This window comes from Phyllobates terribilis, unplaced genomic scaffold (assembly GCF_046119375.1).
Source record: "Phyllobates terribilis strain yellow unplaced genomic scaffold, ASM4611937v1 Scaffold_13__5_contigs__length_258822181, whole genome shotgun sequence".
NCBI lineage: Eukaryota > Metazoa > Chordata > Amphibia > Anura > Dendrobatidae > Phyllobates > Phyllobates terribilis.
Window position 1 is genome coordinate 117,323,640 of NW_027362773.1, and position 14,148 is coordinate 117,337,787.

General features: G+C 44.7%; 1 protein-coding gene across 1 annotated transcript; it reads right to left on the minus strand.

Annotated features, from left to right (window-relative positions):
• Positions 1-164: 164 nt before the first annotated feature.
• Positions 165-14,139, minus strand: PRDX5 (peroxiredoxin 5). The gene is made up of 6 exons (XM_073658504.1): positions 13,982-14,139; positions 12,744-12,878; positions 11,147-11,278; positions 5,290-5,328; positions 2,444-2,508; positions 165-397 (listed from the first exon to the last, which is right to left on the minus strand). Exons 1-6 carry the CDS (start codon positions 14,072-14,074, stop codon positions 292-294), a joined length of 570 nt encoding a protein of 189 aa, XP_073514605.1. The 5' UTR covers positions 14,075-14,139; the 3' UTR covers positions 165-291.
• Positions 14,140-14,148: the final 9 nt, after the last annotated feature.

Below are 14,148 nucleotides of genomic sequence, written 5' to 3' on the forward strand. Positions count from 1 at the left end.
TCATTGTGAAGAGAGGAGGAGGAGGGTCAGATGTGACATCGCCTATTGTCATCAGCTGTTTATAGAGGTGTTACCTGTCATTGTAATCTGCCTTTGACGATAAGGAAACTATAAACAGGAAGATCTGTCCTGACGTGATGTTAATAATGACAGCACATTTCAGGTAGAAGTATTGTGTTTATTAAGGATTATGTTCTATTACACCATTGATGAAGATACTGGTAATTCTGTAGTGCTACGCAGTATTACTCCAAGCAGCTAAACACATGAAAGCTCGTGTAGGATTCCACCTTACAGCTGAGACATTATATTTCCAGCCAGACTGCAAGTCAGCCCCGTCCCGTCTTCTTCTACGTTAATAGCTTTCACCTTCCCACCTTCAACGATCAGAGAAAACCTAAAGAAGAAGGATAAGGAACATCAGTGGTTCTTGAAGAACAACTCAGTTAAAGGGTGCAGTTAGACGGCCATACAGATCAGACAGAGATTGGAGCGCAGTGCACAGACTGGCCGGCGGCTCTCCCGACCAGAGTATGACAGCTGCATATAAATATATGAAGCGGTCACCCTCAGGTCAGAATAGCCAAAGGCCAGTCATTGCTGTCACGCAAGGTGTGGGAAAGACTAAGAGCAACACAAAGGGAAGATGGAAAGGGAGCCCAGACTCTAGGGAAAGGGGGAGTGGAGACCTCGTAGGTTGATCTAACGTCACCCTGTCTCCACTAACGTCCATATATTGGTTCTTCACCAATCGCAGCAAGTGTACCTCGCCCTGTCTTTCCCTGGCATTAAGCTCAGGCTAGGGAAGGGAGGGGTTAAGCACTAGTCGATCCCCACTGAACACTAAAGACAACAAGGGGGAACAAACAAGGAAAAATCGCTTAGCTTTAGTCGACTCCAGACAAATGCGCACACGTCCTCTAGCACAAGAGAGGATCAAGTACTGCTCTTGCTCAAGCCTTCACAAGGAGTAATGAATATCGCTGGCACCTCCCTCTGGCACACAGCAAGTATTTATAGACCCAGGTCAGGGTGTTTATTAGCCACAGGAAGGTAGCTGCTGGGTCCTAGAGATACGGCTTCTAAGAAGATGTTTGTAATGCCAAACAAAGATCTCCTGCAACCAACTCCAGGGTGACTGTCACTTCTGACATACCCGTGACACTTGCACTGCGTTCCCGATCTCAATCCGACTTACACGGCCGTCTGACTGCACTCAAAGAAGCATTCCTATCCAACATTACTAGCAAGCTCACAGGATATGCCATAGAAATTAGACATCTCTCCATTCATTCTGTGCCTGGTTGCATAAATTGGTCAATGAACACTCAAGTCTGCAGATCGTTGTGGAACCTGCACCAATCAGATCTCCATGGTGTATATTACACGATGCAGATTTGGTGAGTATTTTCAGTACAGACATGCAAGCAGGTAATCAGCAGCATAATACAATAATGGTTAAGTTAATTAATCTACAAATTACAAAAATTGAGATTTTAAAATCCGCAGTATGTCCTTTCTACGTGCAGAATACAGGCTATGATTGCTTCAACCAACTAATGGTACGGTGCACAGTAAGCAGCGCCCTCAGGAACACCAAAGTAGTAATGACTGCTCCATAAGTGCAATATTTGAAGTGAGGAAGGCAAGAGGTTAAAATCTAATTAAAGGGGTTGTCCGATGAAAACAGGTTATGACCTATCTATAGGATAAATGATAACTGATACCATTTGAGGGGTCAATAAGTTAAAATGTCAGCTCTGGGCGCAAAAAAACCCCACACTGAACAATATCCTGAAAATTTAAAACGACAAGCAAAAATAATTTATCTTTTTTAAACAAATTTCCGATTTTGTTTTTTTACCACTTAAAAAAAAAAACCTGGACATGTTTGATATCTGCATACTCGTACTGACCTGGAGAATCACGATGCCAGGTTACTTTACCATATAGTAAAACATTGTAGCTAGAAAAAAACCCAAAACAATTGTGGAATCGCACTTTTTTTTTGCAATTTCAACACACTTGGAATCTACCCCCCACTTTCCAGTGAATGAAGTGATGAAATGAATGATGTTAATAAAAAGTATAACTCGTCCTGCAAAAGAAAAAAAAACAAAAAAAAAAATGTGGTTATGTGGACGGGAAAAAAAATATTATGGCTTTTGGAAAAAGGCAAGGAAAAAATGGATACGATAAAAAAAATGGAAAATAGCCCAGACATGAGGAGGTTAGTATTCATAGATGGAATTAATGAATGGTGCATTGCTGGATAGTAATGTAGCAATACCATTGACTATAACGGGGGGGGGGGGGTCAGTCTGCTTTCCGGCATTTAACCGGACACAATAGCTCTGCATGCTGCACTCTTTTGCCCGGTATTTTTGGTTAACCGGAGCCTCTAACAATGCTCATGTAGTTCCCCGGCTCCAGGAAGTTTCACCTTTTGCAACGTTTATTTCCAAAAAGATCTTCCAGCTCCTTTTTCTCCAGCAGTAATCCAGCAGCCTGCGAGCAAAATGTGAGAAGTCAGCGAGCGCACATAACATAACCCTGTGTGCACTGGTTTGCAATGTAAAACTATCGCACAAAAGATGTATACCTCTACTTAAAGGGGTATTCAAAAGATTTATATTTTAAAGGGGGTGTCCTGGGACATTAATAATTCTGACCTATCCTTACAATAGGTAATTAATATCAGATTCCACTGCCCTTGACTGACTACTGAAGCAAGCAATTAGCTGCAGCAGGCATGTGAATCAACGATGGACCATTATCACTGTAGGAATGGCTGGGACTGCCGAGCCACGGCATTTTTTTATTTATTTATTTTTTTTTATAACAAACCCCACTCAAATCCAACTTTCAGAAACTGATGAAAAATACATTTGAATATCTCCTTAAAAGGGTTATTTTCATCTTCATAGATGGATACTGTTGGATAGTGCTGGTAAATACAAGCAATTTTGCAGTTTACTGCTTATTAAAATTTGCAGCCGTTTTTGAGATATTAACATTTTTCTCTTGTTTATAGCTAGCTGCCTAGGAGACCGACCACTGCTGCTGTCTAGATTGTAAGCCTTGCACTGAAGCTGTCCCGGATTAGGAGGTAACAATGCGTTCCAGCAATCCTGGCCAGATTCATAACAATGCTTACAAGCTCAACAGAAAACAGCTTGTAAGTACTGCGCATCTTCTGCTCTCTAGCAGCGGTGGTCGGTCTCCAAGACAATAATTTTTAATATCTCAGGAACACATTAATATTTTAATAAGCAGTAAATTGCAAAAATTGGTTTTATTTCCAAGCACTATCCGACAAGATCCATTTACAGTGCCTTGAAAAAGTATTCATACCACGTGAACTTTTACACATTTTTTTCACATTGCACCCACAAACTTAAAGGTGTATTCCCATCTCCAAGATCCTATCCCAATATGTAGTAGGTGTAATAATAATAATAATAATAATATTAGCAAATATCTCCAATTAGAAATGTAGTATAGTATTTTTGATTCGCCATCTCTCTTACCTCATGTGCAGGCATTACAGGACCTTAGGTATCGATGGTTACGACAACTAGCAACTAGCTAACTGACTTTATCAGTGGACGTAACCATGGATACCTAAGGTCCTGCGATGCCTGCACATGAGGAAAGAGATAGCGAATCAGAAAAACTATACAACATTTCTAATTGGAGGTATTAGCTAATATTATTATTATTACACCTACTACATATTGGGATAGGATCTTGGAGATGGGAATACCCCTTTAAATGCATATTATTGGGATTTTATGTGATATACCAACACAAAGTAGCAAGTATTTGTGAAGTGTTAAGGAAATTATTTTTTCTAATTATTTTAAAAATATAAATCTGAAAATTGTCACGTGCATTTGTATTCAGCCCCCTGTAGTCTGATACCCCTAAATAAAATCCTCAGTGACCAATTGCCTCCAGAAGTCACATAATTAGTAAATTGAGTCCACCTGTGTGTAATTTATTCTCAGTATAACTACAGCTGTTCTGTGAAGGCCTCAGAGGTTTGTTAGAGAACATTAGGTATCAAACAGCATCAGGAAAACCAAGGAACACACCAGACAGGTCAGGGATAAAGTTGTAGAGAAGAATAAAACAGGGTTAGGTTATAAAAAAATAGCCCAAGTTCTGAACATCTCACAGATCACTATTCAATTCATCATCCAAAAATGGAAGGAGTATGGTACAACTGCAAACCTATCAAGACATGGCCGTCCACCTAACCGGACATCCCAAGCAAGGGGAGCTCTAATTAGAGAAGTAACCAAGAGATCCATGGTCACTCTGGAGAAGCTGCAGAGATCCACAGCTCAGGTGGAAGAATCTGTCCACAGGACAACTATTAGTTGTATACTCCACAAATCTGGCCTTTGTGGAAGAATGGCAAGAAGCAAGCCATAAGAAGTCCCGCTGGAAGTTTGGGCTAAATGCAAAATGCTGTGAGTGGCGGAAAACTTACACTGTACATCACTTAAAAACACCATCCTCACCATTAAACATGATGGTATCAGCATCATGCTGTGGGGAACATTTTCTTCAGCAGGTATAGGGAAGCTGATCAGAGTTCATAGGAAGATGGATGGATCTACGTAAAGGGCAATCCTGGAGGAAAACCTGTTGGAGGCTGCAAAAGACTTGAGACTGAGGTGTAGGTTCACCTTCCAGCATCACAGCGACCCTAAACATCCAAGCAGAGCAAAAAAAATCGATGGTTTAGATCAAAGCATATTCATGTGTGTGAACGACCCAGTCACAGTCCGGACCTAAATCCCATTGAGAATCTGTGGCAAGACTGGAAAATTACTGTTCACAGAATCCTCCATCCAGTCTCACTGAGCGACAGCGAGTGTGCAAAGAAGAATGGGCAACAATTTCAGCCTTTAGCTGTGCAAAGCTGGTAGAGACTGACCTCCAAAAAAGTTTCAGCAGTAATTGCAGCAAAAAGTTGGTCCTACAAAGTACTGACTCAGGGGGGCTGAATACAAATGCACATCATAATTTTCAGATTTATATTTTTAAAATATTTAGAAAACCATGTATCATTTCCTTTACACTTCACAAGTACTTGCTATATCACAATCCCAATAAAATACATCTCAGTTTGTGGGTGTAATGTGAAAAAATGTGGATAAGTTCATGGGTATGAACACTTTTTTAAGGCACAGTATAACCTGTACAGTCAGATATAGTTAGATAGCAGTCACGGTGCTAGTTATTTATAGGTCGTAATTCAGGAGTCATCGTAATTACCTTGGCAAAGTCTCCGCATGGATCAGCCAACATGTGGACCTACAAGAGAAATACAGGATTGATTAGCGGATCAAGCATTCGATACAAATATGTACAAATCGCTTCTTTCTGATCTTTTGTGATCTAGTTGCAAAGGATCGGAGAAAAGATTGCAGTAACGAAACATGGCATCATTTTCTTGAAGTTCACTTTTTTTTTTTTTTTGCAGTATATGTGCTTTAAAAGGAAACAGTCATCAGGTTTTTAGACCCCAAAATAATGTCATCACAGTGCAGTGCCCATGATGATGATTACTTCCATAACTTTACATTATCAGTCTGTGTCTTCGTCGTCTCATAATCCAGCACTTACAGTTCTCCGGCCTCTCTACCTCTTTTTCTCCTGCCAGTGATTGACAGGTGGTCACTCTTCTCAATGAAGTGCTCTCCCTGCCGACATCTCCCCCTGGGGTTGGCGCATGTGCAGTAAGTTTCTGATGACATAGTGAGAGCCGGACTATCCATCTGTGCATGTGTCACCCATAGGAATAACAGTGCCTGCGCGATATGTCAGTGTCTGTGACCTGCTCCACCACCTGAGATCTTGCGCATGTGCCATCTTTCCTGACGTGGGCCCATGTGCCGATGGATAGTCCGGCTCTCAGTTCGTCATCAGAACCTTACTGTACACGTGTCACCCCCGAGAATGACGGCACCTGCACAAGATGTTGGTGTCTGTGACCTGCTCACCCACCTAAGATCTTGCACATGTTCCATCATTAATGATGGGGGCCCATGCACCAATTGATAGTCCGGCTCTCAGTACGTCATCAGAACCTTACTGCGCATGGGTCTCCCCCCCCGCGAATGACGGCACCTGCGCAAGATGTTAGTGTCTGTGACCTGCTTCCTCACCTGAGATCTTGTGCATGTGCCATCAAAAGAGATTTTTTTTTTTGAGATGATCAAAAATGATGCGTTTTCTAATTAGAACGGCTCCTTCTTTGCTGAGTTTTTGGAGAAGTTCCCCCCCCCCCCTTTATATTTCAGAATTTTTGTGTATGTTTGGTTGGGACCCAGACGGCACGGATCTGCTTTTTTTTCCTCAGTTGGCAAGCAGAGGAATGTATGAACTCCAAATGGGAGGGGGGGCGAGGGGCCGGAGATTAAAAGTCTAAAGCCAGAATTTATCTAAGGCTATATTCACACATGTTGGGTTTCGCAGCTTTTTTTGCTGCAGCTTTTTATGCAAATTTTCAGCTGTGTTTTGCAGTACCAGCAAAGTCTACGAGAAACCAGAATTCTCTGTTCGCACATGTTGTTTTTTTGCTGCATATTTTGTGCCTTGGTTGTGTTTTTGAAAAACAGAACATGTCACTTCTTTCAGCGTTTTTTGCACCATAGCAAGTAATGGGTGGTCAAAAAAACGCAGCAAAAATGCATCAAAAAATGCACCAAAACCTGTATTTTTAACGCAGCTGTTTTCCTACCAGAGAAAAGTTAGTAGCAGATTTGCAGCAGAAAAAAAACACATGTGTGAACATAGCCTAGCAGCATTTCCCCCCTTTATTCCACGGATTAGTAAGAGTCTCAGCATCCAGAAACTGCACAATAAAAAACTTCTGATGTCTCATTATGACATACCAGAAGTTTTGTCAATTGTCTAATGTCAGCACCCAATAGTCCAGAAATTCTGATAATCCAACACTTTCATCCAACTTTAAAATTGCAAGTTAATTACAAACAAATGCATTTTGAGACTCCTGTTTTAACCATGAAGACAGCATATTTTTTATAATCTTTTGTATAAGTTCTAGATACAAAAACAGTCCTATGTCTGAGTGAAATAACAAAAAAAAAAAAAAAAAATTAGATTCATCAGGGTTCAACATTTTACTTAAGATTTAAATAGTGAGAAGATACAAAATAGTCTTCAACATTTTAGAATTCTTAATAGTTTAGATGTGAAGAATCTGTATTTTCTTCTATATGCTTCAGTGCTGCCCTGCTATGCAGAGAATTCCCCGTACACTGGTATTATACAACCAGAAAAGTGGACGGCGGCCAACTCTGAGGGTTACACAACACACTACCTGACGGAACATTAATTAACCCTTGGAGTGACAACTCCACCCAACTCTTCACCAGCTTCAGATAGCAGGGACATGATATCCAGACAGATGCACTGCAAACACATATATACCATATTTTTCGGACAATAAGACGCACTTTTTTCCCCCCAAATTTGGGAGGAAAATGGGGGGTGCGTCTTCTGGTCCGAATGTTGGGTACCTGCGGTGGTGGTGGAGCGGGATCTCCCTCCTTGGCGGTGGCGGCAGCAAAGGAGGAGGAGGTGAGATGCTGCGTGTGTCTGGCTGAGGGCTGCGGGTGTTTGGCTGGGGGCCAGCGCGGGTTGAACTGAATGCGGGCAGTGTCTGGCTGCGGGCCGGGGCGGTGAGCGGCGCAGGTTTCCGGTGTGCGCGGTCACTTCCTGAAGCTGTGAGCCACAGGAAAATGGCCGCCCGAGCCGGCGCATGCGCTGACTTGTAGCTCGGGCGGCCATTTTCCTGTGGCTCACAACTTCAGGAAGATGGCTGCGCACACCGGAAACCTGCGCCGCTCACCGCCCCGGCCCGCAGCCAGAGCCCTGCAAAATGACCTCCAGCAGGCCACAAATGTGCATGTGTCTGCACAAACGGTTAGAAACCGACTCCGTGAGGGTGGTATGAGGGCCCGACGTCCACAGATGGGGGTTGTGCTCACAGCCCAACACCGTGCAGAACACTTGGCATTTGCCACAGAACACCAGGATTGGCAAAGTTGCCACTGGCGCCCTGTGCTCTTCACAGATGAAAGCAGGTTCACACTGAGCACATGTGACAGACGTGACAGAGTCTGGAGACGCCGTGGAGAGCGATCTGCTGCCGCAACATTCTTCAGCATGACCGGTTTGGCAGTGAGTCAGTAATGGTGTGGGGTGGCATTTCTTTGGAGGGCCGCACAGCCCTCCACGTGCTCGCCAGAGGTAGCCTGACTGCCATTAAGTACGGAGATGAGATCCTCAGACCCCTTGTGAGACCATATGCTGGTGCGGTTGGCCCTGGGTTCCTCCTAATGCAGGACAATGCCAGACCTCATGTGGCTGGAGTGTGTCAGCAGTTCCTGCAAGATGAAGGCATTGAAGCTATGGACTGGCCCGCCCGTTCCCAAGACCTGAATCCGATTGATCACATCTGGGACATCATGTCTCGCTCCATCCACCAACGTCACGTTGCACCACAGACTGTCCAGGAGTTGGCGGATGCTTTAGTCCAGGTCTGGGAGGAGATCCCACAGGAGACCATCCGCAACCTCATCAGGAGCATGCTCAGGCGTTGTAGGGAGGTCATACAGGCACGTGGAGGCCACACACAATACTGAGCCTCATTTTGACTTGTTTTAAGGACATTACATCAAAGTTGGATCAGCCTGTAGTGTGTTTTTCCACTTTAATTTTGGGGGTGACTCCAAATCCAGGCCTCCATTGGTCAATAAATTTGATTTCCATTGATGATTTTTGTGTGATTTTGTTGTCAGCACATTCAACTTTGTACAGAACAAAGTATTCAATGAGAATATTTCATTCATTCAGATCTAGGATGTGTTATTTGAGCGTTCCCTTTATTTTTTTGAGCAGTGTATGTGTTTGACACAATACACCCCATTGCAGATTTAGAGAATGGGGTGAGCACAATTTAATGGAATTGTCCTAATTCATAAACAAGTTTCCCCGATAGTCAGAGCATTCCACACAAAGTATCATGGAGCTGGTCCTTGTAGCACTATCCCTGCTCCACCAAACTGTACAGTCGGCACAATGCAGTCAGGCGGGTAACGTTCTCCTGGCATTCATCCATCAGAGGCCAGATAAATAAGTGTGATCACAATGCAGAAATGCTCCGGGTTTTTCATGAGCGTTTCTGCATCTCCCTGGCAGAAAAAACACATGCGGATTGTACATGCGGATTGTACATGCTTTTTTCCTGCCAGGGACATGCGGATGTGAAGCGTTTTGCATATGTGATTTTGCATGCGGGTTGACAAGCGCTTTCAAAGCGATTTTTTAGCATCACTTGGAAAGTGCTTGTCAACTTGGTCACACTATATAAATCCATGTAAAAGGCATGGATTTTATATAGTGTGACCAAGTTAGTTAAAAAAAAAAAAAAGAATAAAAATGGTAAAAAATAAAAAAAAAACCATTATACTCACCTTCCGATGGCCCCCAGTCTCCTTATCCGATGCGTCCGGTTTTCCCGATGTCTCGCAGTGGTGTAAAAGGACCTTCCATGACGTCATTTAGTCATGTGATGGGTCACGCGACCGACGACGTCAGCAGTCGCCTGACCCGTCACATGACTAAATGACGTCATGGCAGGTCCTTTTAGACCATCGTAAGCTGCCGGGAAGCCAGGACGCCCAATAGAGGAGACCGGGGGCCATCGGTAGGTAAGTATAATGTATATTTTTTATTTTAATTCTTTTTTTTTATTACAGGTTCTATGGTACCAGAGTCTCCTCTTCTCCAGACCCGGGTACCATCCGCACATTGAATCGCTTAATATCTGCATGTGCACATGTAGTCATGCGGATATTAAGTGATTCAATGCAAGTCAATGGCGGTGAAAACGCCACAATTACGCAAAATAATTGGTGGTGGTGCAGATTTTTCCACAATGATAATCCGCAGCGGAAATTACCACAGCATGTGCACAGCACATGCGGATTATCATTGGGGAACATGGCAGGCCTTCTACCAAGCATTTTTTAAGAGTTTCTGCAGCGGAATTGCCGCTGCGGAAACGCTTAAAAAACGCATAGTGGGCACACAGCCTTACACTACTCCAGAGTCTAGTGATAATGGCTTTACACCACTCCATCCAAAGCTCGGCATTGTGCTTGGTGATGTACGGCTGCATGCAGCTACTCGGCCATGAAGCTCCTGGTGGTAGCGCAGTATTTGTGCTGATGTTAATACTAGAGGAAGTCTGCTATTATGGAGTCAGCAGAGCAGAGTGCTGGTGACTTTCCTGCCCTCTGCTCCTCAGCACTCGGCCCCCTGCTCTGTAATGTTACGGGGTCTCCACTTCGTGGCTGAGTTGCTGCGGTTCCTTCCACTTCTCATTAATATCACTCACAGGTGATAGTAGTAGTAAAGGCAGACGGCATGGCAGGGGGGGGGGGGGGGGCACATGTTATACACTGAGGGAAAAAAGAGGGGCCAGATGTTATACACGAGGGGCCCGGATGTTATGCGCTAGGGGAGGAACGAGGGGCCCGGATGTTATGCGCTAGGGGAGGAACGAGGGGCCCGGATGTTATGCGCTAGGGGAGGAACGAGGGGCCCGGATGTTATGCGCTAGGGGAGGAACGAGGGGCCCGGATGTTATGCGCTAGGGGAGGAACGAGGGGCCCGGATGTTATGCGCTAGGGGAGGAACGAGGGGCCCGGATGTTATGCGCTAGGGGAGGAACGAGGGGCCCGGATGTTATACGCTAGGGGAGGAACGAGGGGCCCGGATGTTATACGCTAGGGGAGGAACGAGGGGCCCGGATGTTATACGCTAGGGGAGGAACAAGGTTATACACTGGTTGGTGATGGGGCCGGTGAAAAACGTGAATTCGATGCTTAGGCGGGTTCCAATATTTTTCTCCTAATAGCTCATATCTGAGCGCAGGCTGTCTACTATACTATGCACACTACCATTTTAATAAAGACTTGCTTCAGAAGTGGAGACGTTTCGCCTGCTGCACGCCGCAGTATAACATGCAGCACAGTGACTCATTCTGGACACATAGCTGGCACGCAGGGCACACATTGGCACAGCATTTTTCCTTTACCTTCCCATCGGCTCCATGCACTTTTCCCCACTCGCTCACAACAAAGGCATCATTGACTGAGATGCAGGCGAGGACTTCCACCCCACGGGATTTCAGGTCGTCCGCCTGAGTCACGTATCCAGGCAGGTGTGTCTGGGAAAACACAAAGGATGACAACTAAACATACCAGAATGAACGCTATCGACCTGGAGGGGGCACCACTACATTCATGTTTCAACACAACAACTCTTAAATGTGGCAAAAAAAAAGTGGGCATGTTTTAAGAGGGAGAGAGTAGTCAACAGGGGCCGCCAAACTTATTAAAGGGTTAGTCTCATGTTCTGAACAGAAGAGCACCCCTTTAACTTGATTGACAGTTCGGACCAGTGGCATCGTCGTGCTGCTAGGCCAAAAATTGCACAAAATTATTCAAAGGATTAAAGGGAATCAGTCACCGGGTTTTTGCCATCTAATCTGAGAGCAGCATCATGTAAGGGCAGAGACCCCGATTCCTGCAATGTGTCACTTACTGAGCTATTTGCTGTAGTTTTGATAAAATCACAGTTTTATCAGCAAGAGATTAACACTAGAGGACTACTAAACCTGCTGCCATGTAGTCCAACCCCGCCCCCACCCAAGGTTTGCAGCTTTCTGCCTATGCACAGTGTACAGAGAAAGCTGCCAATCAGTGGTGTGACCGGGGTTATACAGGGCTCAGCATTCAGAGAACTTCTAGATCTGCAGCAAAGAAAACAGTGATTTTATCAAAACTACAGCAAGCAGCCTAGTAAGTGACATATCACTGGAATCAGGGACTCTGACCCTACATCATGCTGCTCTTAGATGGGGTAGCAAAAACCTGGTGACAGATTCCCTTTATTAATTTGGGTGCAAAGAAAATGTGTCCCACTGGGTTTCTCTGAAACAAGCCGTTTTTCATCAAGTTTTTTTAATGGCTTTTTGTGGTACACAAAAAAACACAGCATTTTTCCAGTGCACAAAGAAATTACAGGAAAAACATATGTAAAAAATGATAATAAATAATAATACTAAAAACGCTCTAAAAAAAAAAACCTTGTCTTTTAAAATGCTCTAAATGAAGAACGACTCACATGAAACGGAAGTGATGCAACTAAAAATGTGGTAACCAATAAACACTGTCAGTTTGATGCCCCCTGCGCTGCCCGTTACTCCACTGGTTACGAAAGTTTCTTTAAGTGTCATGTTGGGCAATAAGAAACCAGTCAGAGCCGAGAGTCATTTCCACACCGGCCCCATAGCTGTAATTACTGCTACAGAAGTGTTGGAAAATCCCATCACAAATTATTCTCAAGAGAAATGACGGCTCTCAGGGATGTCTACGACCAATCCACAAGATAAACTGGACTGGGGTATCTGGTAACCCGAGTGCCTACGATCCTGAAATATATACAGTCGTAGGACGACCCGCCACCAGAGACCTGGACGAGACGACCCGCCACCAGAGACCCGGAGGGGACGACCCGCCACCAGAGACCTGGAGGGGAGGACTACCGAATGAGCACCCAGGTGCACTTTTATCCATTGCATTGCTAGATCTGTGTCAGGTACTTCTCCTCTTGGAACAGACAGAACTTACCTTGGAGCACCCTGGAGTAAAAGCCCCTGGAACGCCAAACAGCACCCCTTTCTTGTTGCCGAACACATCCCTGACGCTTTTCTTGTTTGCTGGACCTCCATCAAAGATCGGCACATCCGGTAGAGCATCTCCAACCTTGAAGAGAAATCACCTATCAGACATGTCGGCTTCTTGTTCGCCTCGTTCAGCTTCTTATAGGAAAAATGGTCGGACCCCTGACTATAATGGGCCAGGCATACCTCCACATTTGGCATTGACCCTAACATTAGAGCCCAGCATTGACCACCTGACAAAACGACAGCTTCTCGGCTGCTAACAAATTAGCAGAAGTGATTTGGAGCGGTAAAAAACAGACCTCAGTGAAGGCACGGATCGGATTTTTTAAACTGTAGAATACAAGAAAGTCATGTAGGGAATGTGGAAAAACCGGGGCGGTAATTGTGGAGCAGTGTTGTCACCAAGCCCACCCATAGATACAGAAGCCACACGTTTTGTGACCCTTAAAATCAGTGTCACAACTGAATGTGTCTCAGACCCCTTCCACCTTATGCGTTTCGGACCCATACGATCCTACGCATTTCAGACCCCCTACGACCTAACACGTTTCAGACCCCTACGCGTTTTAGACCCCATACAACCTTACATGTTTCGGACCCCTACGACCATACTTATAGTTAAAAAAAAATAAATTTACTTATATTTTTTCCTTTTTTTGGAGCAGGATTTTTTCCTATATTTGCTGCCGGGGCCCCGCTATATACCCTCATGACCCCGTGGACACATTTGCCCTGACATTTTTTGGGTGAGCCGATGTTTTTTTTTCTCTTCTTTCCTACTAAAACAGGCGCATGTCACATCCGTATGCTTATTTAGACCAGAATTAACCTCCTCCTAAACTTTCCGCGCCGTTTTATAAAACCTTTTCACATTTTTTAGGTAGAGATGCAATCGTACAGACGTCGCACTTCACGCCAAAGGGTCATCCGCACCCCGTCCTCTGCAAATTTACATTTTGGTGCAGAAACTAAAAATTGATGTAATAAATCGAGGAAACCATGAGCGATAAAAGCCATGGGGGGATTTCCGTGTCTTGTGGCTGAATCACTGGCACTACAGCCATTATTACACACCAGCACTGATATATGAGCTATTATTAGCACAGCACGATATTATCAGCCCTGATAATGCGCCGCACAGACCGCATGTGCCCTAGGGTCCAATGTACACGGCGCGGTTACCTTGATAGACATGGCTCTGCTCCACACTCCGCTCCTGGCGCCTGAACGCGGCGGTGACAGGAGGAGGAATGATACGGGCAACCGAAGAGCCATGACAACTGTGGGCCGGGCCACAAAGGGGCGGCCTCATGACTCTGCTGGAGGACACGCCCACCAGACCCAAAGCG

Coding starts and splice junctions, on each gene's coding strand:
- PRDX5 (XM_073658504.1), bottom strand. CDS start 14,074: ATGGCTCTTCGGTTGCCCGTATCATTCCTCCTCCTGTCACCGCCGCGT. Junction 5,329..11,146: donor TGCATGGAGCCGATGGGAAG/GTAAAGGAAAAA, acceptor TTTCTCTTGTAG/GTCCACATGTTGGCTGATCC. Junction 2,509..5,289: donor CATGCGGAGACTTTGCCAAG/GTAATTACGATG, acceptor TTTTGCTCGCAG/GCTGCTGGATTACTGCTGGA.